At 46.2% G+C, this 26,993-nt stretch overlaps 1 protein-coding gene across 4 annotated transcripts in view; it reads right to left on the reverse strand.

Annotated features, from left to right (window-relative positions):
* ANO2 (anoctamin 2) overlaps positions 1-26,993 on the reverse strand; it is a 339,542-nt gene that overhangs the window by 32,927 nt on the left and 279,622 nt on the right. For all 4 annotated transcript variants that reach the window (XM_043564318.1, XM_043564316.1, XM_043564317.1 and 1 more), the window contains 3 exons: positions 11,380-11,491; positions 8,892-8,949; positions 8,627-8,727 (listed from right to left, as the gene is read on the reverse strand). In XM_043564318.1, coding sequence (XP_043420253.1) covers positions 8,627-8,727; positions 8,892-8,949; positions 11,380-11,491 — 271 coding nt within the window. The remainder of the gene's footprint in view (positions 1-8,626; positions 8,728-8,891; positions 8,950-11,379; positions 11,492-26,993) is intronic.

Below are 26,993 nucleotides of genomic sequence, written 5' to 3' on the forward strand. Positions count from 1 at the left end.
TCGGAAACAGGCTCCAGGCTCCGAGCCATCAGCCCAGAGCCCGACACGGGGCTCGAACTCACGGACTGCGAGATCGTGACCTGGCTGAAGTCGGACGCTTAACCAACTGCGCCACCCAGGCGCCCCATTAATATTTTTATTTTTAATATTAAATGCTAAAATATGCCTGAGGATATGGTCTTTTCATACTTCCCATTAATGCACAATCATAGGGAATGAAATTAGGTAAAGGAACAAGGTGCCAATTCTGCTAATCAATCTAAGAGAAAGTTTCTAGGAGATAGTTGGGAGGAAAATTAATAGCAGAACAGTTAGAATCATAGACTTGAAAAGTTAAAGGGATTTTGAAGTCCATGCTCCATTCAATGCAGGAATTCCCCCCATTCCCTACACAAGATGATTTAACCCCTGTGTTTCCAGAAGAACATTCTCATATCATTAGGTATAGCATTCCATTGTTAGAAAGTGCTTCTCACAGTTAGTGGAAATCTAATGGTTTAAAACAATGTTTTGATCAGTGTCTTGTCTACTACCATTTGTCATCAAGAAGATGTAGTATAGTAGTGTAGTGTAGTGGGTAGAAGTCTGATCTTTGATGTCAGAAAATAATTGTTTAAAACCCAGTTTCACAACTCACCAGCTATATTTTCTTGGTCAAGCTATTAAAACTCCGTAAGATTTAATTTCTTATCTATGAGAAAATAAATATCAGCTACCCCATAGGGTCAGTTAAGGAGATAATCTCTGTAACATGCTTAGCTTAGGGCTTGGTACATGCTAAGAGCTCAATAAATATATTTATCCTTGTCCCTGTCATCACCGTCATCATTATCACCATCACCATCACAGAAGGATTTAAAGAATGAGTTGAGATCCACAGAAGCCACAGTAAAATACAGTATTTCATAATAAAAGAGCAAGCAAGAATTCTGTGATAATAAGAAATTGAGAAAAATCTAGGTGAAGCCTAAAGATTCTGAAGCCAAATAGTTTGGACTGGCTGAGACCCTGTCTGTAGGTCAGGGCAAAAGGAGAAGTGAAGAAAAAAAAAATGAAAGAGAGAAAAAAAGAAAAAGAAAAAAAAGAGAAGGAGGGAAGGATGGAGGAAGGGACGGTCTGGAATCAGAACTAAAATTGAGACTTTTCCTCCAGAGAGCAGTAATCAGAAAAGGTGGCCAAATTTTTAGTAAAGAATAATCAGTGGTTTTAATTAAATATGGAAAATGGAGCACATGTATATATCTCTTTTCTGAAACGCGACTAAAATGATAGTGAATGAATTTTAGAATGAACAAAACCACAAGGTTAAAGAAAACAGTCATGAATACAGCAGTGTATAAGAGATGTTAATAAATATCTTAGAAGACAGACAGTGGATAAAGGGGTTAGCAAAGCTGTGATGGCTGAACACCAAGTGCCTGCAGTGAAAAGCAGCAGAAAAAAAAGCAAGCCCTCTCATGCTGGAATCTCAAAAAGGTTCAGAAGTTTTAGGCACTAGGTACTGCTAAAGGCAGGCAATAGTGATTGGTCAAGGCACTGCTTAAGGAGGAAGAGTAGACCCTAGTGTCTCTGCCCAACCATATTGCCCAGGTGACTGACTACCACTTCTCCCACAGGAGGATTAAGAAGTTTATTAATTAATCAGCAGGATTAAGAAGTTTATTCAGAGGAAAAAATGAACTGGGGAAATTACAGATCTGAAATGAGTCCAATAAAATGATCGGAAGTAAAAAAATCAATAAACTCATAGAAAAAAATAGAAAAGAAATAGACAATAGGAAAGAAAAGATAAGACAATAGGAAAGAAAAAATAGAAAAGAAAATAAATATACAATAGGAAAGAAAAAATAAGCAACTCCAACATTTAATCAGAAAGAGAAGACAGAGAAAATGGCGAGGAAAGCATAAAGAAATATAAGAAAATGTCCAGAGCTGAAAGATATGCATTTTCTGATTGGAAGGACCTACTCAGCATAATGATGAAAAAAAGGACTTCCACCAAAGCCCATCACCATGAGATTTCACAACTCTAGGAACAATGAACATGATTCTAAAAGCTTCCATGACTAGAGAGACAAACAGATTCTCTAAAAATTATTTGGAACAAAAAGATATTAGAATTCTCAACATCAGTCCTTGACATTAGAAAGCCCCAGGGAAATTTATTAATATTGAGAAGGCAAATGATTTTTAGCAAGGGATTTTATACCTAGCCAAAGTATACATCAAGTGCAAAGGCAGAAGAAAAAATGTAAAACATGCCTTTAAAAACAAGGTTTCTAAAAAGATATCTATGCATCCACTCTTGTGAAGTTCCTGGAGAATGAATTTCACCAACCAATGATATAAAACAAGAAAGGTAACAATGGAATCCAGCAAACAAGAAATTACAGAAAAAGGAAGTGCTAGATCTAACTGGGATTCACAGCTATATAGAAGGTTCAGTGAACAGTTTTGGTTTGAACAGGAGAATGAAGATTCCCAGAGGATGGTCTCCAAGAAAAAACAAGACATCTGATGTATTAAATGAGGCCATATAGCTGGGAAAATGGACACTTAAGTACTGCCAATAATGTGTAGTAAGTATCATGAAGGGAGAAATTTAGGTAATTATGACAAAATAAAACAAAGAAAACTAACCTGACCTGAAGCAGGGGATGTTTTCCCCAAGGAAGAGATGCATAAACCAACTAAATGATAAAAGATGGCAGAAGCATAGGAAAGGGAGAGTGGCATGATGGGTGAAGATGTGTTCTAGGCAGAGGAGATCATCTGTGCAGCGGCCAAAGGCAAATATGAGAACAGCTCAGAGAAGGGACTGAATGGAGTTCCACATGCTCGGTGCATGGAGTAGGAGAGGAAAAGTGAGGAAAGAGAAGAGCAAGAAGGCAGCACAAGTCTATGGCATGGAAAGTTAGCCATATTAGGCAGTGGCCCAGCTGACAGATTATGGCAGCAGAGTCCAGGGTAATTGCAGTGGACATGAGAAGGAGGAGGCAGACTGAGACAGGCTCAGGAAGCAGACTTAAGAAGCTGTGGTGACCTGTACGTGGGAAAGAGAGGAACCAAGGACCATTTTGGGGTCTTCAGGCTTGCGTGTGGATGGTGGCACAGTTTGCTGCGACAAGGAACACTAGAGAAGAGGCCCTTTTGATGAGGGGGAGGCAGGCGTGTCAAGGCAGAGGATCCCACAGGACAAGTAAGTAGGGATGTCTAGTAAGCATTTTATACATGGGTCTAGAGCCCTGAAAACAGATTTGGGTGGAAGCTAACAATAATGAGAATCATCCTGGAGAGAGCAACCAAAACCATAGCAATGAGCCCCACCTGTGGATGGAGCACAGGGAAGGAATACCAACAGTCCAGGGATGGGGAGAGGGAGAGGAGCTTTCCAAGGGCAGGAAAGCAGAAGTCACAGGAACAGAAGGCCAACTGCTAGACCATGTAGCAAAGAAGGGAAGGGCAGAAGGGGAGCTTCAGGAATGACACTGTAGTCACTGTGTAATACACTGTGGGCACGTCGAAGACGATGAGGGGAAAAACAACCCACAAGTAATTCTTATGAACCCTTCCTTCCCAGAAGCTGCCCTTCTGGAGATCTCAGTGACCATTAAAAAAATTAATAAAGAAGGTCCCTCAAGAATAGGATTTAACAGGAATCCTGCAAATTGTATACCATACAGATGGGCTGTTTGGAAAACTTCAGATTACGATCCCGGCTGTACGATGCACTCACTCGTTAAAATAACTCCTTTGATGTTACCCCCTTGTCCTTTTCATCTGCTCTGCTATTTTTCCATCCCTTTTTAATGGCAGGTCCGAGAAACTGTCTGGAAGGCTTGGAGCCTTTCCTTTGCTTGTGCCCCATGGGCTCATCCCAAGACCATGGTGATTGTCTGTCACACCTTAGGCCTTCCCACTGCAGGAATCTGGGGCCTAGGCAGCTCCGTATGCCTCAAGCGTCATTAAAGAAGGCAGGACTAAGCACTAAATGAGCCAAACAAGATGAACACAGCAACCTCTGAGCTATGATTCCTCTCCCTGACACCTGACAAGGTTCAAATTTGTTCCTTAAACTTCTGATTCATGGCCAGATTCCACTGTCTTTGAGAACACAGACCTCCTTTGCCTGTGATGGCTTTAAAGAGAGACTGTTTTATGTCTTGAAATGTAATATTTATCACATTTACTGAAAAAAAAAAAGCATAAAGTTTATAGAATCTTACTGGCTGTGTCCAGGGTACACTACAACTATTTGGGGATGTGATCTGGTGTTTTTAGTAAGAATAGGGATGGGGGGACATTTTGCTAGTGGAAGTATTGATCTATTTGCTCTCAGACTTTGCCCAGGAAAGAATCTGGCATTTGGGAAAGGTAGGCATTTTACCTTTTATTAAAAAAAAAAAAAAAAAAAAACGCCCATCTTTCTGAATGATAAAAGGCTCATTTCCAACTTTCCTTCAAGGAAGACTGGAACTAAGTTTGAGAGAAAATTATAGTGAGAAGTTAGGATGTGGGGTGGCACGTTTTAGGGGCACCATCTGATTCATACCAAAAGTCTATATTGCACAAACACATATGGGAAAGGCAGGGTGTGGGGGGCAGCAGTGAGGGAACAGAAACCCCCGATAGGGGACTCAGGTAATAAATAGCACAAGATCAGATTCTGCCATACCGCCCACCATGTCTGAAGTCATCTCAGATGGAGCTGCCGATGAGCATTGTTCTGGGGCCTGTAATGTTTAAAACCATCCAGTTCCTCTCTGGAAAGCATCTGTTACATCTGTGTCAGGCCCCAGGAGCCTGGGGTTGCTAAGTGGGGATAGTTCAAGGCCAGATCACGCAACCCAGTTTTATTTATTATCATGTCCTCAATTAGTCACAGAGCTGCCTTTAAAGAGCCTAGTGCCCCCAGTTTTATGGCCTCCCTTTGAAGCACTTTGTGTTTCCATCCCCAGGGTCTCTGAATCAGGCCTAGCCAAGGTGGGACTGCTGCCGTCTGGTGGAAGGTGCCTGGAGGGAGCTGGGCTTCTGCACGGCCCTGTCTGGGACACCTGCCAGATTTAGGGGCAGCAAAGGAGAGTCTGAGAGAGTTGGTGGAGCTTATCCAGGTCCCAAAGGGCAGCTGTACAGTAACCATGGACATGCCTAGTATCTGTGCCAGCCTTGTGGAAGCCTGTGGGATTAAGAAGTGATAATATTGCTCTAAAGCAACGTTTCCCAAGCAACAGTCACATTCCAACAGCAGTTCATTTGACACCTTTGGAGGTCCTTACACTTGGCCCTCATCTCATTAGATGCTCCCGTTCAGCTCATTTCCTGCTCCTGTTCAGCCCCTCTGATGGCGGTTAAGGAGAAAACCCCAGTCTGCTGCTGGCATGTCTTTAACAACTCCCCAGTGCCCGTGCAGCTTCCTTTAGAACAAAGAGAATGCGGATCTTAAGCTAATGTCATTGGTTATTTAATAATGTTTACTTCTGACTGTATTTCTTTCTACTGTGATTTGCTGTTCACAGTAGCTGATAGTGTTCATGTTCCATTTTCAGAAATGTAATGAATTTAAATAAAACATGAGTTGCTTTAGAGGAAATTAATATGCAACAGTCACTTAGGTAGTTATGGAGAAAAAAACTTAAAGGTTAGTTCACAAATCACCGAAGATTGGACACGGTGTTCTACAAGAAGCCTACTAGAGTATACAATTCTCAAAGGCATTAAAATTGTGGTTATGGTATGTTTGTAAGACACACACACACACACACACACACACACACACAGAATCTACTAAGAATGTTGCATCCTTCACCCTCAGGGAGAGAGGTAACTGACTACCTGGCTTACTGATAAAGGTCACTTAGATAGTCTCTTAATATTTTAAAACTTTCTTTGGAAGAATCTTAGAAAACTACTTCCAGAAGTAGATGATAAACATCTTCTAATTGTATAATCTCATGTTTTTTTACCCCAAATATTCTTAACTAGTATAATCACCTACCTAACTCCTCAGCCTTGCTTCTGTTTTTAAAAATCAAATCGGGTATCTAAGACTAATATTTACCTCCCTTGGGGAAAGAATTTGATGTAGGCTCTGAAGGTACATGACTCAAAGGCCATCAGGCCCTGAACAGAAGAGAAAAACAGTGCTCCTGACTTGATCTTTTTAATCTCACTCTTGGGCTTGCAACAGTCACAAAGCGTCACTTACAAACATAAAGCTAATGACATTCAGTAACACCTTGGCTGCCTGGAGCCCCTAAGAACGGTTCTTCCTTTCTCGGATTTCATATGCTCTGTTTTCGAGATAGCTGAGCATTTATCCAACCTTTATTTGTACATAAGCCAGGCTTATGAAAATCTTTCTAGAATAACTTTAACAAGGTCACAAAGTGAGTATACTACAATGGCTCAATTTAAACCCAGATCTGTTGGACAATCTCTGTCTTACTGAAATGTGCTACCCCCTCCAAAGAATTCAAGACCAATGGGTCTTATTCTTATCATTTATACCTCTTCTTCCTGTCAGGTCAACTGTCATATCTCTTTTGACTTGGAAAGACTCCTTTTTATTTTCTTGCTTATTTCATGTTTCTCAACTGTGTCATTCATATAAGGATATTTCCAGGTGCTTAAACTCTGGATTGGATGGGGTCTAATTTATTGAGAGTGGGTTCTGAGCAAGGAGGGGAAAATCCAAAAATCACCATCATAGTGATTTCATGTAACTGAACTCAAAATACAACCTGTAAAATTACAAGAACTTTGGAGACAGAAGACTCCAGGGCTTGGTAGAAGGATTTCTGCTCTACATCCTCAGGGATTAATTACATACTTATTATTATAATTAACTATATATCTTATGTAGTTCACATATATATTATAATTAACTACACAGTTAAATTGTATGTGTCCTTTAGCAACCTAGAAACTGAAATGAGGAACAATCTTTTGAAACAGAAGTAACTTGTATTTGGAAGCAGCAGTGCCCAGTTTTGTTGAGTAGAGGACATGGTCACAGAATGTCACAGCTGAAATGAGAACACCTTGGAGATGATTCTAATGCCATTATTTTCATCAGGAGATGAGGACAGCAAGACTTAGAGAAGTGATTTGTCCCCAGCTTCATGAGTCACTGTACAATTTCCATCAATTAATTAAAGTGTGGCATATTAAACACATATCAAGCATAAACAAGAAAATTTAGCCTTTGAGGCAAACAGCCATGTGTTAACTTCATCTGTTATGAAGTAGATGGGTGGGGGACATGCCAATACACTGTCCAAACATATGCCTGAGCTCTTGCCTCTCTTCTATCTATAAAAGGCCTCTGGTCCAGAGTAAATGGGCTAAGTAGTAGAGCAGATGTCCAGGCATAAATAAATCTCATGCCTGCAAGCTGTATACAATTCCATCCACAGCAGAATAATGATACACTGGAAGGACAGGTGTCTTTTCCAGATGTCTGAAGGAGAATGGACACTTTCCTTTGTAGCAGCAGTGGAGGGGCTGGTCCCTTGGCTTCAAAGGAGCCAGATGTGGCTTTGGTACATCTTTTCTTGGTCTGTATATTTTCTGGATGTTTCTCCACAACAAATGTAGTCTCTCTCTGAGATGGTAAGCTCCTAGGGAACAGTGACCATGTGTCTTACCAGCTTTGCTTGACTATCACCAAATGACTGTCAACCAGAAAGCTGGGGATGGGGCACAGTTTCAGAGGGCTGGGTTTCTCAAAATTGATGATTTCCGGACTGGTGACCAGAGGCTGGCTGCAGCAGGGAGGTGAAACAAGATGTCCAGACACCAACATTCTTGCCAGTCCTCATACCAGAAAAACACACACCCAAGAGCCATCTGAGATTGTGTCAGTGTGAGGACAGAAAAGCACCCTAAGCATTCAGCCTAAGTAATGGTATGAGAACACCAAAAAGCAATAGAAATGTGTGGTGGTGGTGGTGGTGGTAGTGGTGGTGGCAACGGCAGTCAGGGGAGGGGGGAGGGGTTACATTTTTCTTTGACCTGAAGGTAGATTTTCACTTACTGCATTTTCTTTCCTTTTAGATCTAGTGCCTACAAGTCTGTGTTTATTTTCAAGTCGATCTCAATGCAACACTTAAGGGAAAGAAGTCCTTCTGTGAAATCTGTATAAAACCATGTGGGAGGAGAGAAAAGATCCACATGCAAATCCAGCCTGAGCTTCACCAGCTCTGCACCCTTCCCTCCTCCAAGACCACATGTGTCTAAAGTATTACGTAGTATTTCCCCCTTTCGTATCCATTTCTACCCACCATAATGAAAGTCTACATTACTTATTCAGTGGGAGGACAGCGAGCATTAAAAATATTTTACACTTTGAGGTCCGAGATACCTGAGTCCTGGCTCTGCCACTTAGTCATTACATTACTTAAGCAAGTGCTTAATCTTTCAGAGCCTCAAACCTCCCCAATCAGATGGGTAGACAAGCCTCGTGGGAGGGGCCCTGCCTCATGGGGAAAACTATTGGCAAGTGGGCAGAGGAGTAAATAACCAGGCTCTCTGAGGGGAGGAGGCAGGGAGCATCCTGCTGAAAGTCTGGCCCTGCTGGGCTAGGCCCTGGTGGCAAGTGAGGAGATAAGAAAAATTCATTACATACGGGACTCCAATCTCAAAGATGTTATTCTGGATCAGCTGCTTCCCCAACATGATGATGCTGAGCTGAATGCAGAGCTCCATAAGGCAGCCTCCCGGAGCACACTGCCCAGAAGAGAAGATAACAGTAGATGTGGTTAAGACCAAGGGGAGCTCAGAGAAGCAAGGGCAAAAAGTAAAGCGTGCAAAACGGGGTAAGGGTAAGGCTGAGGCCAGGGGGGCACCTACAAACAACCAGCCAGCCATGGATCACTGGTGGCTATACTTGCCTCTTCCATGCGGTAGCCATCAAATACATAAACGTAGCTTCCAGGTCTGCCCACGAACCTGAAATCCACAAGCATGGGAGAGTTAGGGAAGGAGAAAGGCAGGGTTGCTTGTAGGCATGGCCTTCAGAGTGGAACAGCCACCACCTGGTGTCCTCTTTGAAAGTAGGGGCTAAATCACTTAGGGCCCTCACCTGTACTACCCAGGGTTCCAGGGAATAGGGGCTGAGGCTGGAGCTGGTGTGGGGCTGGGAAGGTCACATGTGTGGGTGTGCATGTGTGACAATCTCTGAGCCTAAACACCACATGGTTTGCATGATATCTAAGTGTACTTTCTGTGCACCTTCTTCCCCCAACTAGTGCCAAGAATTGAGTTCTGATTGCAGCTCCTTGGTGAGAGCTTTTGATTTCCCAGGAAATGAAGGAGGAGACAGGCCAAAGTTGCAAGTACAGATTCCTGGGGTCCGAAAAGAAAAATCCAGACTCCTAACTGAAAGCATCTGAAGGAATGGAAGCAGCCTGCCTCATGCTTCTTCCAAGTAGGGTCTATTTTACTGGGGAACAAGACGATGGGGCAGGTGGGGGTGAAGCAGAGAGGTAAAAGCCAATCATGGAACCAGACAGGTAATGAGAAGATTCCTTTTCACTTGTAATGTCAGCCCCTCATCCACCTGTTGAAATCCTACCCATCTATTTAAGGCTCAGCTCAAATCTTTCCTTCTCTGTGAAGTCTTCTTACTGTCTCTGTTCACAATTACATATTTCCCCATCACTTTCTTAACACTTCTCTTATGGCATTTACTGCAGTGTGCTGTTGACAAGACCATCTTTTTCAATATGCCACAAATTTACCTAAGGGTTGGGACCCTATTTTTTGGCCTGGAATTTCCATGTATAAAATTTGCTATGGATATTAAATCTAGAGACAAAGCACCAGTGGAGTATATTCCCATTAATACAGACAGTCTCTCTACTACTATAATTTCATAAGAGTCAAGAGCAGAGATCCCAGGAAGGACGCTGTGGTTTTGGTCAAAAAACATTTATAAGAAACTATCAAATATGTACAAGAACGGTTCTTGCTATCAATGACTGCTTGATGAGATTTTAGTGATAGGAAAGCTTCCTGACAGTTAATCATTACTGGGAAATCTCCTTATAGGTAGCCAAGTGATCTAATCATGAAAAGTATTCATCAGAAGTAATTTTACATCCAGACAGTCTATATAATAAAGAATCTGGGGGCGCCTGGGTGGCGCAGTCGGTTAAGCGTCCGACTTCAGCCAGGTCACGATCTCGCGGTCCGCGAGTTCGAGCCCCGCGTCGGGCTCTGGGCTGATGGCTTGGAGCCTGGAGCCTGTTTCTGATTCTGTGTCTCCCTCTCTCTCTGACCCTCCCCCGTTCATGCTCTGTCTCTCTCTGTCCCAAAAATAAAATAAAAAATGTTGAAAAAAAGATTAAAAAAAAAAAAAAAAAAAAAAAAGAATCTGACTGGCCTTTGTTGTTGATTCTTGGGAAAGCCTCTACATCCTTAGAATTTCCTGGTTGGAGTCTCTTTGTTATTCATGGTGGCCTCTTGGGACTATACCTAAATTTATGCTAATGAGATCACTCAGGATGGGGGAGGCTGTGCCAGAAAAACCAACTATGTGATTAGAGGGTTGAACCTTTGATCCATGTAATAGCAGCCTGACCTCAGGGAGAGAAGGAGGACTGGAGGTTGAGCTCAGTCACATGGTGAATGATCTAACCAATCATACCTACCTACGTACTGCAACCTTACAAATTCTGGCCACTGAGGCTTGGATGAGCTTCATGGTTGGTGGTACACATCAACGTGCCAGGAAACTGATCCATCTTGAGGACACGGAAGCTTCTGTTTAAGACCTTCCTAAATCTCACCCTATGTGCCTCTCCCATTTGCTGGTTTGGATTTGTACCCCCTTTCTATCGTAAAACTGTAATTTTAAGTGCAGCACATTCCTGAGTTCTGTGAGTCATTCTAGAGAATTATCAAACCTGAGGAGTTAGTGGTCATAGCCAGTGGGTACCAATCACGAGTGGCATAGGAACCCCAGGGCCTGCAGCTAGTGTTCGGAGTGAGCAGTCTCGTGGAAGATCATGCCCTTACTTGGTGAAGTATGTGCTAACTCAGGGTAGCTAGTGTCAGAAATGCATTGAAAGACTTCCAAATCACTCACCAGACCTGAAATTTCCTCCTACGTCATCCTCAAAGTTGGGATGTCTAGATTATTCTAAGACTCACCCTCTGGGGCCCAGGGTCAAATCCCTGCAGTTTCCCTGGTTACCTGAATCTGAAGATTCTAATCCAAAATGATGTGGTGCGAATGCCATTGCTTCAGGAATGACAAGGTGGGGACAGAAGTGGGGAATAGGACTGAGGATGTGAATGGGCAGCAGGGACAAGCTGACTCTAGCAGGGACCCCTGTCTTAGTGACAAGTCACCACGTGTGACACCATTATACTCACCGCCCCTTGAAAAAGGCCACATAGAAGATAGGCGAGTAGGCATTGACAAACTTTAGCAAGAAAGCTTTGAGTATCAGGCGCTCTTCAAAAGTCTGTTCTGTTTTTGGAACCTCTGAAAGATAAGAGCAAAGATGCTAAGACTGAGAGGCATATTTTTCACCTCTTCAGAGTTTTAATCCCTATTACATAAGCCATTGGTCTCTTGGCTCTTACTGCTTCAGGGTAGAAACCAAGAGACCTGTCTCTCTAGCACAGCAGAACTGAAGTCATCTGGGAGTCCCAAATGGTTTACCAGATACTATGAGGCTACAGAAGGCCAAGGGTACATATAATCATCACCTTTCTCCTTCCACTTCCCTCTTCTTACCCACTCTAGCAATGGTTTCTTACCATACCCCTCTGAGGGAGATCTTGGCTGGCAGAACTTTCTCCAACCACCCTCTCTTCATCAAGGGGTAGTCAGCTTTTCCCTGTGTGATTGCTGCTTCCATAAGATTTTATCTGAACAAAATCCCTGATGAAAAAGGCTTGTTAACCAATGAACAACGGTCAATAGGCAGCAAAGACTTGTCTTGGGCACCATGACATTGTTCCTCTTTTCCGCCTCCTCCATTTCTAGCAGGACAGCCTGGATCTGTGTGCTCTCTGGATAGGCTGAGACACTTCTCATGCACTCACTCAAATGATGAAGGATCATCAGATAAGTGAAATAAGCACAAGCCTAATAATGTCTCAAACTCGGGGGTCACAGCCCCATTGAGTTCTATGAGGTCCAAGCAGAGGAGCTAGCTGATAATCCCCAAAGGGGCCTGAGAAATACTGAGCAGAAAACCTCACTGATGCCTTTGGAAGACCCGAGACCCATGGGATGCTCGGTGGACAACTGGGCAGAGTGTTTGATGGGGATTTCATAGACTGTGACAAATGGCTCGGCAAAGATAGGAGGTTAAAGGGTCACATTTCAGGGGCAGAAAGAAAGCACCAGCCCTGTATCATGTGCACTGATAAGTATCGCCTGAAAGCATGCTGAGCACAAGGCCAAAGTACCAGGACCACGCCAGCCAGGAGGTTCCGTGTCCAGATGAGGCTGACACACGGACCCACCTGACTTGTCTGCCCACCTGACTCACACATAGCTTTTGTCAGAATCCTTGGAAAAGTGGACACAAAACTCTGTTCCCTCCCCTGGAATTCCTTTCCCTGGGCCCTCCTCTCATGTACAAATCCTTCATATCCTTTACCATTCAGATCAGATGTTGCCTATAATCTCCTTTCTGAAGCCTTCCCAGATGATGTCAGATGGTAAAAATCTCTTTTTCTCCTACAGTATTTTATATTTCTCTGTATTAATTACCCACATCCAAGCCCTTTGAAAACCACAACAGTAGCTTTAATTAATCTTCTGTCTTACTTGGGGTGGCCCTTTGTGTCAAGAAGTAAGCAGTTTGGGAGTAAGTGGCTTATTTGGGAAGTGCTCCCAGGAAGCTTGGGGTAGTGAGACAGGAGTGGGGAAGACAGAACGGATGTGTTCACGAACAATTTAATGCAGCAGGCTACCAGGGCTCAGTCCCACTGGGGGGTCTTCTTAGAGACTGTGAAACACCCCTCATAATTATTACACTGAGGAGTGAGAGCAAGTGGAGCCCCTACCTGGTTGAAGGTTACTGCTGGACTTGACTCCCTAGCACTTCCACCTTGTCCTATGCATGGGCTGAGCATGCTCACAACCAGAGAACACCCACATGCAGGGAGCTGCAGTGACCTCCTGGGTGGCCAAAGGGATCATGCGCTATGCAGGAGTGTCTGCTCTGATCTGCTCCACACCTGTTGCATACATCTGCTATCTCACGTCATCCTTACCTACTTGTGTTGGGGGGGGGGGAGACAGTACATCTCACTGTTATAAATAAAGGCAGCTCAGATCCAGAGAGATTAGAGCCTTGCTCAAGATCACACAGCCACAGTGGCTCTTATGGGTTACGTAAGAGTTAAGGTTTTGAACTCATATCTGCCTGTCTTCAAAGACAATTTTTACTCTGCCGCACTGTGAAATCAAGATCTTTGATTACTGTTTACATCACACATCCTCTGTCACCTCCCCACCCTCCACCCGCAGTCTAACATGATATATACCTAGGAAATATCTGTGACTGTTCAGTCCACATTAATTGAACACCCGCCAGGATGAATAAAGACTTCACACTCCTCAAAGAGCTTAATTTAGCAAGGTCTCTGTGAAAACCTTTTGCAAACTGCTAAGTCTTTTCAAGATTCAATCTATGAGTGGCAAGGTATCATTTCCCCTCAGGTCATGGCGGAAGGGGATCTTAGGGAAAGAATGCTGTATTTCCATGATCTGTTTTCCCACACAGCACAGTGCGCCCCTCATTCATTTGCAATCTTAGAACACAATCCTAAGGATAAGAGACAGTGCCCAACATCATCGGTGTGGTCCAAGCACAAGCAGAAACCTACTAAAGAGACAGTCACAGGCATATGTGAGCTCTTGGGGATGAATGGCCCTGGGAGGGGCCTTGAGAATGGGAAAGCTTAGAGATGCAGGTAGTGATCACAATTGTGATCTGGCCTTGACTTCTCTCTAGGCTGAAAGAGCCTTGGGAGATGAGAGCTACTCATTGTCTAGTCATGTCCTAGCTCCCATGAGCCCTAAGAAACATGGCATCATCCCTAGGCAGACAGTGACATGGAAAACCAGCTCATTCTCCAAGTGCCTCATCATCTTGAAGCCTACTTGAGTTTGCTTATGCTTACGAACAGTCCTAGAGGCCCTGGCAGGCCATGCCGAACCTACAGAGCACCCAGTCACGCTATTCTGGGCTCAGCTGTGTGTTGAGGGGAGTGACTATTTGATTGTGTTACTCCAGAGGTGGCTGTAGGGGCAGATTTTTGCATCAGACACACCTGATTTCAAATGCAGAGCATAATTAGAGGTCTGAACTTCTATAAAAAGAATGATGACATCCGCCCAACAGGGTTGCCCTGAAAACTGCATAGGATTCTTAGAAAGCCCTCAGCCTAGTGCTTGGCAAGTGCCAGACCTCAATCAAGGATAGCTCCTGTTGTCCTAAAGTGTTCTCTTCTTGCATCATCTCCTCCAAGCTGGCAGCCCTGCTTTCTGCAGCACGGTTGGGCCATCCGTGGCCAGGTGTTTGTGCATATGTCTTAGCCCCAAAGATTCTGGGCATCCTTTCCATGTTGTTTAATGAGCACTTTCTACCAATCAACGGGGAGGATAGTGAGATCCTGCTGGCACATAGCTGGGAAAATCTAATCGAAACAGCCCGTCCTCACCTCTGCAGAAGTCTACCACCCAAGCTTCCTGAGGTTCTCCAGACAACTATGAAAATAAACATTGCCAGGGAATCTGGAGACACTGTCCTCATTTTATAGGAGATGAAGTTGGAAAAGTCTACCGTGCTATCCCTCAGCTGGCAGACAGCTTGGTAGTTTTCTCCTTCCTTCCACGCCTGGAGGGACACGGCATTGCACATGAGACAGAAGTCAGGGCCAGTCCCACACTGCCTTGCCCAATAAGCATTTGGATAATGATCTGTGTTCACCATTGACAGTGAACACTGCCTCAGCTGCTATTTCTTCTTTAGTTTATGTACATCAGCAAAGCCCCTCAGATATTTAAACTGTAAGGCCTTTTCTGTTCCTGCTACAAATTCTGCCTGACAAAGAGGCCAGTGCATCCCTGTTGGATTTATGCTTCTCAAGTCTTCCCTGGGCTCAAGATCCACATCCCTTTCTTCGGTCTGATTCCTATTCTCCTTGACAAAAGAAAAAAATGCTGAGGCCCAGGAAATGCTTATCATCAATTTCTAAGGTCACTTTCCATTTTAAGATCTCATAACCATAGGGGTGCCTGGGTGGCTCAGTCTGTTAAGCATCTGACTTTAGCTCAGGTCATGATCTCATGGTTTGTGGGTTCAGGTACCGTGTCGGGCTCTGTGCTGACAGCTCAGAGCCTGGAGCCTGCTTCAGATTCTCCCTCTCTCTTTCTCTCTCTCTGTGCTCCTCCCTGGCTTGTGCTCTCTCTCTCAAAAATAAATAAACATTAAAAAAAAGATCTCATAACTGTGAACCCCCATGTGGCTGTTAACCCTCACTTTCCCAAGCCCCATGCCACCCTCCCCTCGCCATGCATGGTTTGGGTGGCAAAACAATGAGCATAGTCAGATACACCTTCTGGTAGGCCACAGCTATCACTAGATGTACTCTTCTAAGCATATTTATTGAAAGAATGAATAAATGAATGAATGAATGAATGAATGACATGAAAAAATATGATTTGGAATAGTGAAAAAATATTTATCATTTATTAAAAATTCCCTGTCATATTCCAAGGACCACTGTTTGTGGGTATGGAGTCACAAGAAAGACAGATCTGCCTAATTTCAATTTCAATTTAATTTAATCGATTTAAATTTCCCTATCTTACCCACAAGATAAGAGCTGGGGATGTTGGGGTTAGATGCAGGGCCATGCCCATGCCACGCGAGGGGCAGGGAGGGACAGGAGGTGAGGTGCTCTCTGCCAAAGAAATGTAAGTGATGGGGGAGGGGCAGAGGCACCCAGCAGAAATGTTCATTAACTTCCCTGTCATTTGTAGTGGGATCCCATCATTAGCATCTCCACAGAATCTTTAGCAAAGATGCATTAAAACCTGTTTTCCTCACCAGTGTTGAAATAATTCTGGGTTTGTTCTTAGGGGAGGGATATGCCAAAGGACTGAGTCCTGCTTCAACATGGCCACAGGTCATGAACAGAGACCACCATGTGCCCTGTTGTCTTACAGAGGAGAAAGAGACACAGAGAGAAGGAAGGAGGGAAAGGGAAAGAAGGAAGGAGGAGGGAGAGATGAAGGACAGGAGGAAAGAAGGAAGGAGGGAGGGAGGGAGGAAAGGATGGAGGGAAGGGGGGAGGAGAGAGTGATGGAGGCAGAGAGGAAAAGTAAGGAGGAGGAGAGAGGAGGGGAAGGGAGGAAAGAGGACGGAAGGGAGACAGGAAAGAGGAGGGAAGGGAAGGGAGGGAAGGAGGGATGGAGGGAGGGGAGGAAGGAAGCAAAGGCTTTCAGTAGGATTTTGAGCCTTTGCCCCATGTACCTAAGGCAGCCAATTCAACAGTAACAACCACTTCTTGTCTCTCATTTTAAAATAGTTTGGGTATAAGAAAATTAAAACTGATGTCACCCCAAAATAAGTATTCAGGTCTAAGGAGCTGAAAATTTGGAAAACTTGTCATGTAAATGTGGCTAGAAGGGGATTAAGAATGAGGAACAGAGAGGCACGTGTCTTTGATTTTCTTTTATAATCTCCTTTGAACTCTTTGTACTCAGATCTCCCAATCCCTGCAGGAATTTCTTCCAAGTTCTGGGGAAAGAGAATCTGATCCTTTCAGGATGCTTTACTCCAACTGGAAATGAGTGGCTCCTTTCCTCCATACTGATAAATCATGGGCCTAGTTATTATTTATTAGTTTTATTTCTGAAAACAGCCTTTGCCTGCACCTTTAGGGCCATGAGCCATCATAAATAATGGGCATTTCCAATAAACAATCCAAATCCGCTTGATAGGCCACTAAATCAGCTGGATGCCCCCACCTCAGAGAAGCTCTGCAGCCATGTAATGTGCTTCACAGAGCCTTCCAGGGAAGGCTCCCAGGGAATACCTTCCAGGGATGGAGATAAGTGGGGTGGGGGTGGGGTTGGGGATGGGAGTGTTAAAGCCCTGAAGCTCCAGTTAGACTATTGGATCTGTCTCAGTAGCCAACACTAGGAACCTCATCTGTCTATGACAGAGACTATATGACTCAAGAAACAGAACAAGTTTTCCCAGGGTCCACTTGGGATGGGATGGTGTCTTCAGTCCAAGCAGAACAATTTGTACTGCAGGCCACTGGGCAGGATCCCGTCATAAGACACAGACCTCTGGAGTGGTCTGAATCTGAGACCATGAGAAAACAGCCCAGCCTTATGCTTCATAAAACTCCAAGCCCAGTGCCTTTAGGCTACAATCGCTACAGGGAGGTGAAGTAGGGAGTCAACACAGAGAGAGTGTGGGTAAGTAGAAGGCAACCCTTCTCTGTCATTATATGCTCCTGAAATCCCATATCCCCCAGAACGTCACCCCAGGTTGACTGGAGGCCTTCTGAGGGTTTCGCCTGCTCCCAACCTGTTGAAGCAGATTTCCAACAGAGGGCAGACTCTATCCAGGACCAGGAAGGGCAACCACATGGAATTCCTGTGCAGAGCCATTACCCAGCCCCCCTTTTTGTTAAGTGTTAAACCTCTGGAGTGTTGTGTCATGAAAAAATATGAGTACAAATGACCCAGCTGTAAACTGCCTTGGAAAATAATTAGTATGAAAGCCCAAGTTAGTCCCAGGGGGCCAGCTCAGAATTCAAAGTCCCCAGAGCTCCATCCTAATCATATGGAAACAGTATGGCCAGCAAGAGGATGCCAGCTGCAGAACCTGAATTTTTGAAAAGCAGCTCGGGGTAACTGGAGCCCCCAGCAACCCAGCCAGCAGATATAGAATGATGGTGACAAAAGGAAATGAGATGTCCAAGTGTATGTTTCAGGAAGTACCAGCCCCGGCACTGCTCTGGGCAGAAGGAAGGAGGGCCTGAACTTGTGTAGCTGAGTCAGAAAGCAGAGGTGCCTGCCCCTCTCCCCGCCTCTCCCCCAGGGCAGATCCAGCTTCTGCAAACAGCTACGTTTTCTGACAGCCCTACCACCTGGCCTTCCGTGTGTGTGTGTGTGTGTGTGTGTGTGTGTGTGTGTGTGTGTGTGTTGGGGGCAGGGGCAGAGGTAGGTGTGTCTCAGCCTCCAATATGATGCTGTTGCCTTGTTTGTGTCATCGGAAAGGAATCACCTTAGGAGAAACCAGCCAGCTGGGTAATTAAGCAGCCAGAGCATTGCCTAAGGGAGCTGAGAGCCCCAGAACTAGAGATTAAGGAAGGGCACTCCTGAGATATACCTGAACCCTAGAGAATTCCGTAGTGCAAGGGATCCCTCCTTTAGAGTCAGGAAGATGACTTTTGATCCCAGACGAAGGGACGTGAGACCTGCTGTGCTGTCTAGCAGCCTAGCCCAAGGTGACAGCATCACAGGGCATCTCATTTTAAGAAAGAAGGAGACTAGGGGCGCCTGGGTGGCTCAGTCGGTTGGGCGGCTGACTTCAGCTCAGATCATGATCTTGCATTTTGTGAGTTTGAAGCCCCATGTTGGGTTCTGTGCTGACAGCTCGGAGCCTGGAGCCTGTTTTGGATTCTGTGTCTCCCTCTCTCTCTCTGCCCCTCTCCTGCTCATGCTCTGTTTCTCTCTGTCTCTCAAAAATAAATAAAGATTAAAAAAAAATTTTTTTTAATTAAAAAAAAAAGAAGGAGACTAAATAGGACGGGAGCATCTGGGAGGGGGAAGAGGAAGAGAGAGAGACTGATTAATACTGTTATGGGCCAATCAGGAAAACCCCATGCTCAGTGCCCACTATGTGCCGGGCACTATACGGGCACTTGCCATGGATTCCCCATGTGATTGCTATCACAGCCCTGTAAGGACTGTCTCCCCATGGCAATGATAGGAGTGGGGAGACAACAGGTAGGTGTGCCTGGTTTGTGGCCATCGACACTCCCACGACACCAGTGGGTCATCTTGCAAACACACACAGGTCTGGAAAAGCCCGGTGAGAAGGAAGGGAGTCATTCCACCTTAGCCCATCTCCTCATGCCTTTCCAGGGAAGGCAGCTCGGAAGGAATGCTTTTATCTTTTTCATCCTTCCCTAGTTCCACAAATGTTTATCAAGTGACTATTGTGTGCCAGGCATCAGGCACTGGGAATACAGTGGTGGCCAAAACCAATAAGCTCCCTGCTTATTGGAGATTACAGTCTAGAAGAGGGGCATAGATTAATGAGACCATTCTGGAGAGCAACGAGGATAAAAGGCAGGGAGATGAGAAGAAAAGGGGGCAGGAAGATGGTTTTAGTCAGAGCGGTCAAGAAGGGCCTCTGGAGAGCTGACCTCTCAGCTGAGGCCCCAGGGATGTGGTGGAGGGAGCACGGATGAGCTGGGGAGGAGCCATGGGTGGTAACCACAGGGAAGGGCAGCAGACAGGAGAGACCTACAGATGTGTAGAGAATGGAAAGACCCCAAGGACTGGAACATTCTGAGCAAGGAGAAAGCATTTATTAGGCAGTAGAACTGGAGGAGAAGGCAGGGGCAGATCAATGGGACTTCACAGGCCACAGAAGGGACTTAAACCTCACTGGAAGCACAATGGGAAGTCGCCTTGGGGTTTTGCACAGGGGAGGGATATAGCGAGATTATATTTTAAAAATATCACAGAAGATGGGCTGTGTATATGTGTGTCAAGAGGGAGATAGGTATGGAAGCAGAGAGACAAATGAGTGCACAGCGGTCCAGGCAAGAGATGGCCAATATTAGGATGGAACCTGTGAACTGTGATCAGATCTGGGGTATATTTGAAGGTGGAGTGGACAATACTTAACAGACTGGATTCTAGGTTTGAAAAGAAAGAGAGAAAGAGAGAGAGAGAGAGAGAGAGAGAGAGAGAGAGAGAGAGAGAGAGAGAGAAAGAGTGAGTTCGGGTCCGGGATGACACTTGGGTTCTAGTACAAGCATCTGAGTGGTTGGTGGTTCCACTTCCTGAGAGGGGAAAAAAGTGGGTGAGAACTAACAGGTTTGGAGGGAAAATTAAGAATTCAAAGTTGGACACATGGAGTCCTTGGACCTCTGTGCTTCTGTCCTCCCTGGGCCGTGCCCCCAGTGGGATGGAGCACTGCATGAACTATACCATCCTTCAAAGGTACCCAGCTAGCTTCAAGGAACCAGAGCCTTGAGCAAGTCATGGCCCCAGGTGGAGGGCACACCCTGTGATATCCCAAGTGCTTCCTGCTTCTGGTCTTTTTCTATTGTCTGTGACACAACTCACAAGGCTGTAACAGAAGAACACAGGAAGACCTTGGGCCGGAAGGACTTTTCTGTCCCAGTGTTCCCAGATAAGGGATTTATTTTTCTGCGCCTCACTGTCCTCATTCCTAAGATGGGACCTTCCTTAAACATTTCTTGTAGAGTCTGAGGGAGATAAAGTATGGAAAGCACCAAGCATAGAGGAAGGGCTCCAACATTTGCTTTTATTATTTTATGTACCAAAGCATTCTAGCAGACATTTAATTTCTACACCTGCCTCCTCTTTAGTGAGACAGGTACCTGCAAGTTACCTAAAAATCTTGACAGAGTCCTCTTAGAAGGTGGGGGTGGGCATCACTTGGGTTGGTGAGGGCCCCTGGAGTCACCAGGGTAACCTCTCTCTGAGGGAGATTCAAAGGGATAGTATCAGATCTACTGTGTTTTGAAGGTTAAGAAGACAAGCTGTATGTCCCGGAGCCTACAGGATGGATGGCATCCTGGAGATGGGGGTAGAGGCATAGACAGGTGTCCTGAAAGCAGGCGACCCTGATGGCTGCAGCCCCTTGACTGAGCTCACTCTAGAGGGGAGGATCATCCTCTCTGAAGAGCAATGGCCTGCCTGGGGCCTGCGACCCAGAGGGACCCTCTCAGCAATGGCCCAGACTCTTCTGTCAGATGGGACAGGGCCAGCATCCAACAGCAATGCTGTGTAGCAATGAGAGGAGGGCTGGCCATACTGCAGATCTGACTTCCCTGTTTAAATGTGGATGTTGGGGGCACCTGGGTGGCGCAGTTGGTTAAACGGCCGACTTCAGCCAGGTCACGATCTCGCGGTCCGTGAGTTCGAGCCCCGCATCAGGCTCTGGGCTGATGGCTCAGAGCCTGGAGCCTGTTTCCGATTCTGTGTCTCCCTCTCTCTCTGCCCCTCCCCTGTTCATGCTCTGTCTCTCTCTGTCCCAAAAATAAATAAAAACGTTGGAAAAAAAATTAAAAAAAAATAAAATAAAATAAAATAAATGTGGATGTTGGCCTGACCGCCTCTATGAGTCAAGATCCGATCAGGAAGCAGAACTCCCCTCACTGGTTCAAAGGAAGTGACCCTAATGAAGGTATTAGTTACTGCAGTGAGGGGGCAAGGAGAAGAAATGGTGTCACTGGAGCCCAAGAAGGGCCATGAGGGAGGACTCATCCTGTAGAATCTGTGGATACACGCAGTTTTTTTTAAGCTTTTTAAATGTTTATTTATTTATTTTTTGAGAAAGAGTGTGTGTGTGTGAGCGGAGGAGGGCCAGAGAGAGAGGGAGAGAATCCCAAGCAGTCTCCGCACTATCAGTGCAGAGCCTGATGTGGGGCTTGAACCCATGAACCATGAGATTATGACCTGAGCCGAAATCAAGAGTCAGACACTGAACCAACTGAGCCACCCAGGCACGCAGAAAGGGTGCATTTTTGTCAGAGATGAGGGAGAAGCAGGGAAGAACTATCCCCAATTCTCCTTTGTGCCTGCTAAGCCTCCTTCTGCTCTTCCATGGCTTCCTATTGAAGTCAGAGCAGGGGGCCCCAGGGATACCATTGGCAGAGCCTCGGGGATGCAGGACATGGTGCAAAAGGGTGGAGAAGGGGTCTGGAGAGAAAACAAGGCAAACAGAGAATGCCCACCATACTCCGTTCTCTTCTTGTGGCTTAAGTCTTGAGTCTGGGTTCTTAGAAACTCAAAGAAAGGGAGAGAAATATATTGGACTTCCCACTAATAGGAGATATGAGTGCTTCAGTGACTAACTGGAAAAAGGAGAGAGATGTGTTCATAGTTACCGTTCAAATTTGGGAAGAAATTCTTGCCAGTTATATGAAACTATTACAAGTAGCATGCTGCTAATAATAGTTTCATATAACTGGCATGGATTGTTCCACGAACTTGGGCTATAACCATGATCAGGTCTTTTTTATTATTAGCAGCAGCCTCCCATGATCCAGGACCCTCCCAGACAACATTTACAATACTTCGTGCCTGCAGCACCAAGGGGGCCCTCAGACAATGGCAGAATCCACTTTCGCCACACCCTTCCCCTGGCCTCACAGATGGGCAGGCAGGAGGCTCTTCCTCCCCAGTTGCCTGAGGCCACCCAGAGAGTCAGGAGCTCAAATACAACCCCACGGACCTGACTCAGGCAAGATTTCAAATTACCAGCACTACAGCCCCCCACCCCCACCCTCCCCCCCGCCCTGTCCTCGGGAAGACACAGGTTCTGGCCTGCACGCACCCACCCGCATCCACACGTGTCCTCGCTGTGGAGGTACCTTCCTGAGCAGACTCGGTCTGCAGCAAAGCCCACTCCCCTTGTCCCAGGGCTCCGAGCCAACAAAGCCAGCACGTCCCCCCTAACTCTGAAAACACACGTTGCCCACATTTGATGGAAAATTAGATCCATCCATGTATGTCCAAAATGTTCTTCTTTAAAGAATTTCTGATGTCCTGGCAGCCTTTGGTAGCAAGCTTTGTCTCCTTTTTTTCCTTTCTTCCCTCTTTTCTCTTTAGTAGTGATACATTGGCTTTTCCTGATGGTAGCTTAGAACTGGAATTTAGACTGAGCCATTTCAAATCCTCAGAAAAAGGCTTTTTTAGAAAATTTAATAAAGCATGAGGGACTCCAAAGTTTGTGAACCTGCACAGGTGTCCTGATGCACGCAGACCTAGGTGGCAGGGGACGATGCGCTCAGAGTTTGCTCCCTCCAAGTCTCCCTGATCGTCTCAGAGACCCCTACCATCTGCCACTCACATGGGCTGGGGCATTGCCTTTTAAACCTTCTGGAGCCTCTGGTGTGCTTTCTTTGGCTTTCTCCACACATCTAAAGTTCCCTGAGGAACTAGGACCGCTATATATTACCAGACAGTAGAGCATCACAGTCTTAGAGTTGAGGCCTGACTTACCACCTCCCAGCTGCATGACCTCGGGCCTGTTAGCTGTTTATCTCTGTATCTCAGTCTTCTCCACTCTAAAATGGGAGTGTTAAGAGTCCTGATGCCCTTGGGGCTTGTTTTGAGGATTAAATATACTGATAAACAGAAAGTGCTTACAGCAGCGCTTGGCATGCTCTAATACACATACACACACATACTCACACATGCCACTAACCAGATGCTCCTGGGTCAAGTTCCTAAGCGTCTTCAGGCTTCCCAGAAGTGAAATGAAAGCCATGACCAGTTCCCAGCTCTACGGTGACGATTCTGTGGGATGATGTATGTACAATGTCTACCAGTGCCTGGCACATGGCAGGTGCCCCCAAAAGTCCTTCACCCCATCCCTCTTTTTGTTCCCTTCCTAGCCCCACTTCAGTGGCCCCGGGGCAGCAACACTCAGAAGCACGGCATCATCAGTATTTAAACAACTCAAGAACACAGCCGTTTTCCTACAACTTGGAGACTCTGACTTGGCACACCACCATCCTTTGAGCACCTGCAAGATGCCCAACCCCAAAACTAGGAGAGGCTCACCGCAGAGTGAAGGGTGAACCACACAGCTCCACACACAGCCAGCGCTGCGCACACAGTTTTGAAAGGGAGAGGAAGAGAAGGTGGTGGTGGAAGAGCTAGAGATCGAGAATGATCCTGATAAAAAACAAGCTGCTGACATCTTGGTTATTAAGGCTAGAAGCCTGCTGGCAGCCCTGCCCCTCTCACAGCTGGAGTGCGGACATGCTCCCCATCTGGGCCGAGCCTGACCCATGCCTATGTTGGTCACGAGAAGACCCTACAGTTTTCAGGAGCTCTGGACATCCTGCTCCCCATGTGTGGGTTCAGAAGCTCCCTGCCTCAAAGGCACCGTCTATCCCTGTGCCAAGGAAAAAGCATGGTCTGCATGCTTGTGCACCCCACCCCCGGCCAGAATTCATATGTTGAAAACCTAATCCCCCTTGTGATGGTATTCAGAGGTGGGGCCTTTGGAAGGTGCAGCCTTTGGAAGGTGCTCAGGCCATGAAGGGGGATCCCTCAGGAGTGAGTGGGGTGCCCTTGTAAAAGAGGCTCCAGAGGGGCCCCTAGTGCTTCTGCCATATGAAAACACAGCCATAGGACCTGGGAGAGGACCCTTCCCCAGCCCTGTTGACATCCTGAGCTCAGACTTCCAGCCTCCAGAGTATGAGAAACACATTTCTGCTGTTGACACCCACTATGTGGTATTCTGTGATAGCAGCTGGACAGGCTAGGACCAAAGCATGCCTTGAGCTCGTCTACTTGGTGACCCTTGTCACCTTGCCTCATACCCTGGCCTCCCATGACATCTGAGCCCGGTCTGATTTTCCTGGACATCTGGGGTCCTGATGTCCTGCCCAGCTATTGCTTGTTTCCCATCCCAGGAACCAGACCCTTTCCTATAAACCACCACCTGGGACCCCTTCAGGAATGAACAGATCACTGGGGACTCTACTGTCCCACCTATTCATTGGGATCCTCACAAACTAATTACTGACGCTTGCTGAAGGGGGCTACCCACCTTGCAGAGCAGACTCTGGCCACCAAGGCCCCAAGCTTCACTCATTTTCCCCTAGCAACCCCATCCCACCACCTAGGTCCCAGCTCAGTCTCTGCCCCACCATTGCCATACAGCCACCAGCTCACGGTGTGTCTTGCACCCAAGCCTGTGACCACTGTTACCATGGCAGCCAGGGAGGCGATTACCGTGTCTTTATCTACCACTGCTGAGCCAACTCTTAACACATTCTGGAGTCTGTCACAAATATTTGTGGCCAGAAGGGACCTCAGATGGGCCTGATGTCTGGGCCTGTTGGGAGATGCTCCCAAGAAATCAGTCTTCACCACCCAGCCTTTGCAGGAAACACTTGGGAACTCGCTGGGGTTGTTTACACCAGCTGTTTGCACCTGGTGAGCAAGGCGGTAGTCATAGGCTCCTCAGCAATCAGGAGATCTGAGGCAAGAAGCCAGACGGGTATTAAAGCCAGCGTGAGAATGGCACAGGAAACCCCTAAGCCTGGCAGAATCCTCATTCCATTAGGTGGCCTTATTCACAACTTTTTGTCTCCATGCAGGCCTGGGGGACTCTGCAGTCATACCTCTGCCTGAAGGTGCACAGGTCACCCCTGCTGTGCATGACCACCTCGGTGAGTGGGTTAGTGTGCACACTCTTTGCCATTAAGGGCACTTTAAGTCTTCTGATAGGTTTGTTGCATCTTTCAGTGACTGTCCCATCAAGCCAACTTCACATTTACCTTATTCATCTCAATGTTTCTGCAAATCCTTTTGAAGGTAGGAAATAACAAACGCATACATGCTCGTGGTAGCTTCCACTGTGGCTTGCAGGATGCCTAGCCTATGGGCATTCCCCAGAAAAAAATTTTTTGAATGCATAAACGAAGACAGAGATAACTGCATCAGCAAACTCACAGATCTCCTGTGAGGCAGGCACTATGGGGGACATAAAAGGAAATGTAAGACCGAGGAGCTGTTCTCCAAGTTTTTGTAGCCTGGCTGGAGCCAGCAGCAGAGACCCTTGCTGTCCATGGAGTGTCCACACACTTCTACACATCTTCCCACTGCTTCACAATTAGGCTGCTTCCAGCCAGTGTGCTGTGAGCAGAAGTGAGAGATGGTGTGTTTCACAGCCTCCCTGGTGTCCATGTGGCCTCCATCAGTCTGTCCAGAGCCCCTGCCCTGCCGCACTGGACATGGAGCGTGAGCAAGAACAAGTAAACAACTCCGAATTATGCACCTGAGATTTTAAGATAGATTTATCACCCTGGCAGAGTCTCGTCTACCAGGGAAATCCACACACAAGGGCCTCGAATGCTATTTTATATCTGACCCAAGGGCAAACAGAAGTTGTCTGTGGAGGGATGGAGTAGTGCTCCCCTCCCCCAGCCCAAGGAGAAAGTTTGAAAAGACTGACTGGGTGGGGATTTCCAAGCAGGAGGCCCATAGACAGAGGCTAAAGACAAGGGCATAGTCCTTAGGCTGTGACAACAGTCCCCACAGAGGTGATGATCAGTGGTCAGGAAGGAGGGAAATAATGAAGGAAAGATCAATAAAACTGGCTCCAGAAAAGCTCCCTGTTTGCCCAATGCCACGTATCTGGGGATGGGAGGGAGAAGGAGTCAGGCCGAGAACTCAAAGGTTCCTTCCACTGGGCTCCCGAATTCAGTGGCCCTTCCACTATACAAAAACACCTGTCTGACCCTCTGAGAACATCCAGTCCAAGGCAGACAAGAGCAGCAACCTAGGACGAGGCCCACATGGGTTCCTGCATGGAGACCCAATACACCACTTTGGTGCAGAAAGAAACTCACACCGACAGAGTGCAAAAGGTATTTGCAGTTCAGAGGGACAATCTGAGTTTGAGCCTTAGTAAAATGAGGATATAATACTCTCCTTGCTGACCACACACAGTTTCTGTGAGGATGAAATGGGATAACAGAACTCTTTTAAGTTGAAAGTCGCTTTATGAGTATCGCTATCACAAAGAACAAAAGGTACTTGCCAGGATTTCATCTCCTTTCCAGAGCACAGACTTCCTTACCAGCCACTGGTTGCACAGCGTGGGGGAGCCTGAACTTTTTGGGTGAGGGAGAAAGCACTGTTAGGAACAGTGGATGTAGCTTCACAGTGTGGATGGTGTCTTATGGCCCAATGCAAAGAGAATCTGCCCTGC

Source organism: Prionailurus bengalensis, chromosome B4 (assembly GCF_016509475.1).
Source record: "Prionailurus bengalensis isolate Pbe53 chromosome B4, Fcat_Pben_1.1_paternal_pri, whole genome shotgun sequence".
Lineage (NCBI taxonomy): Eukaryota > Metazoa > Chordata > Mammalia > Carnivora > Felidae > Prionailurus > Prionailurus bengalensis.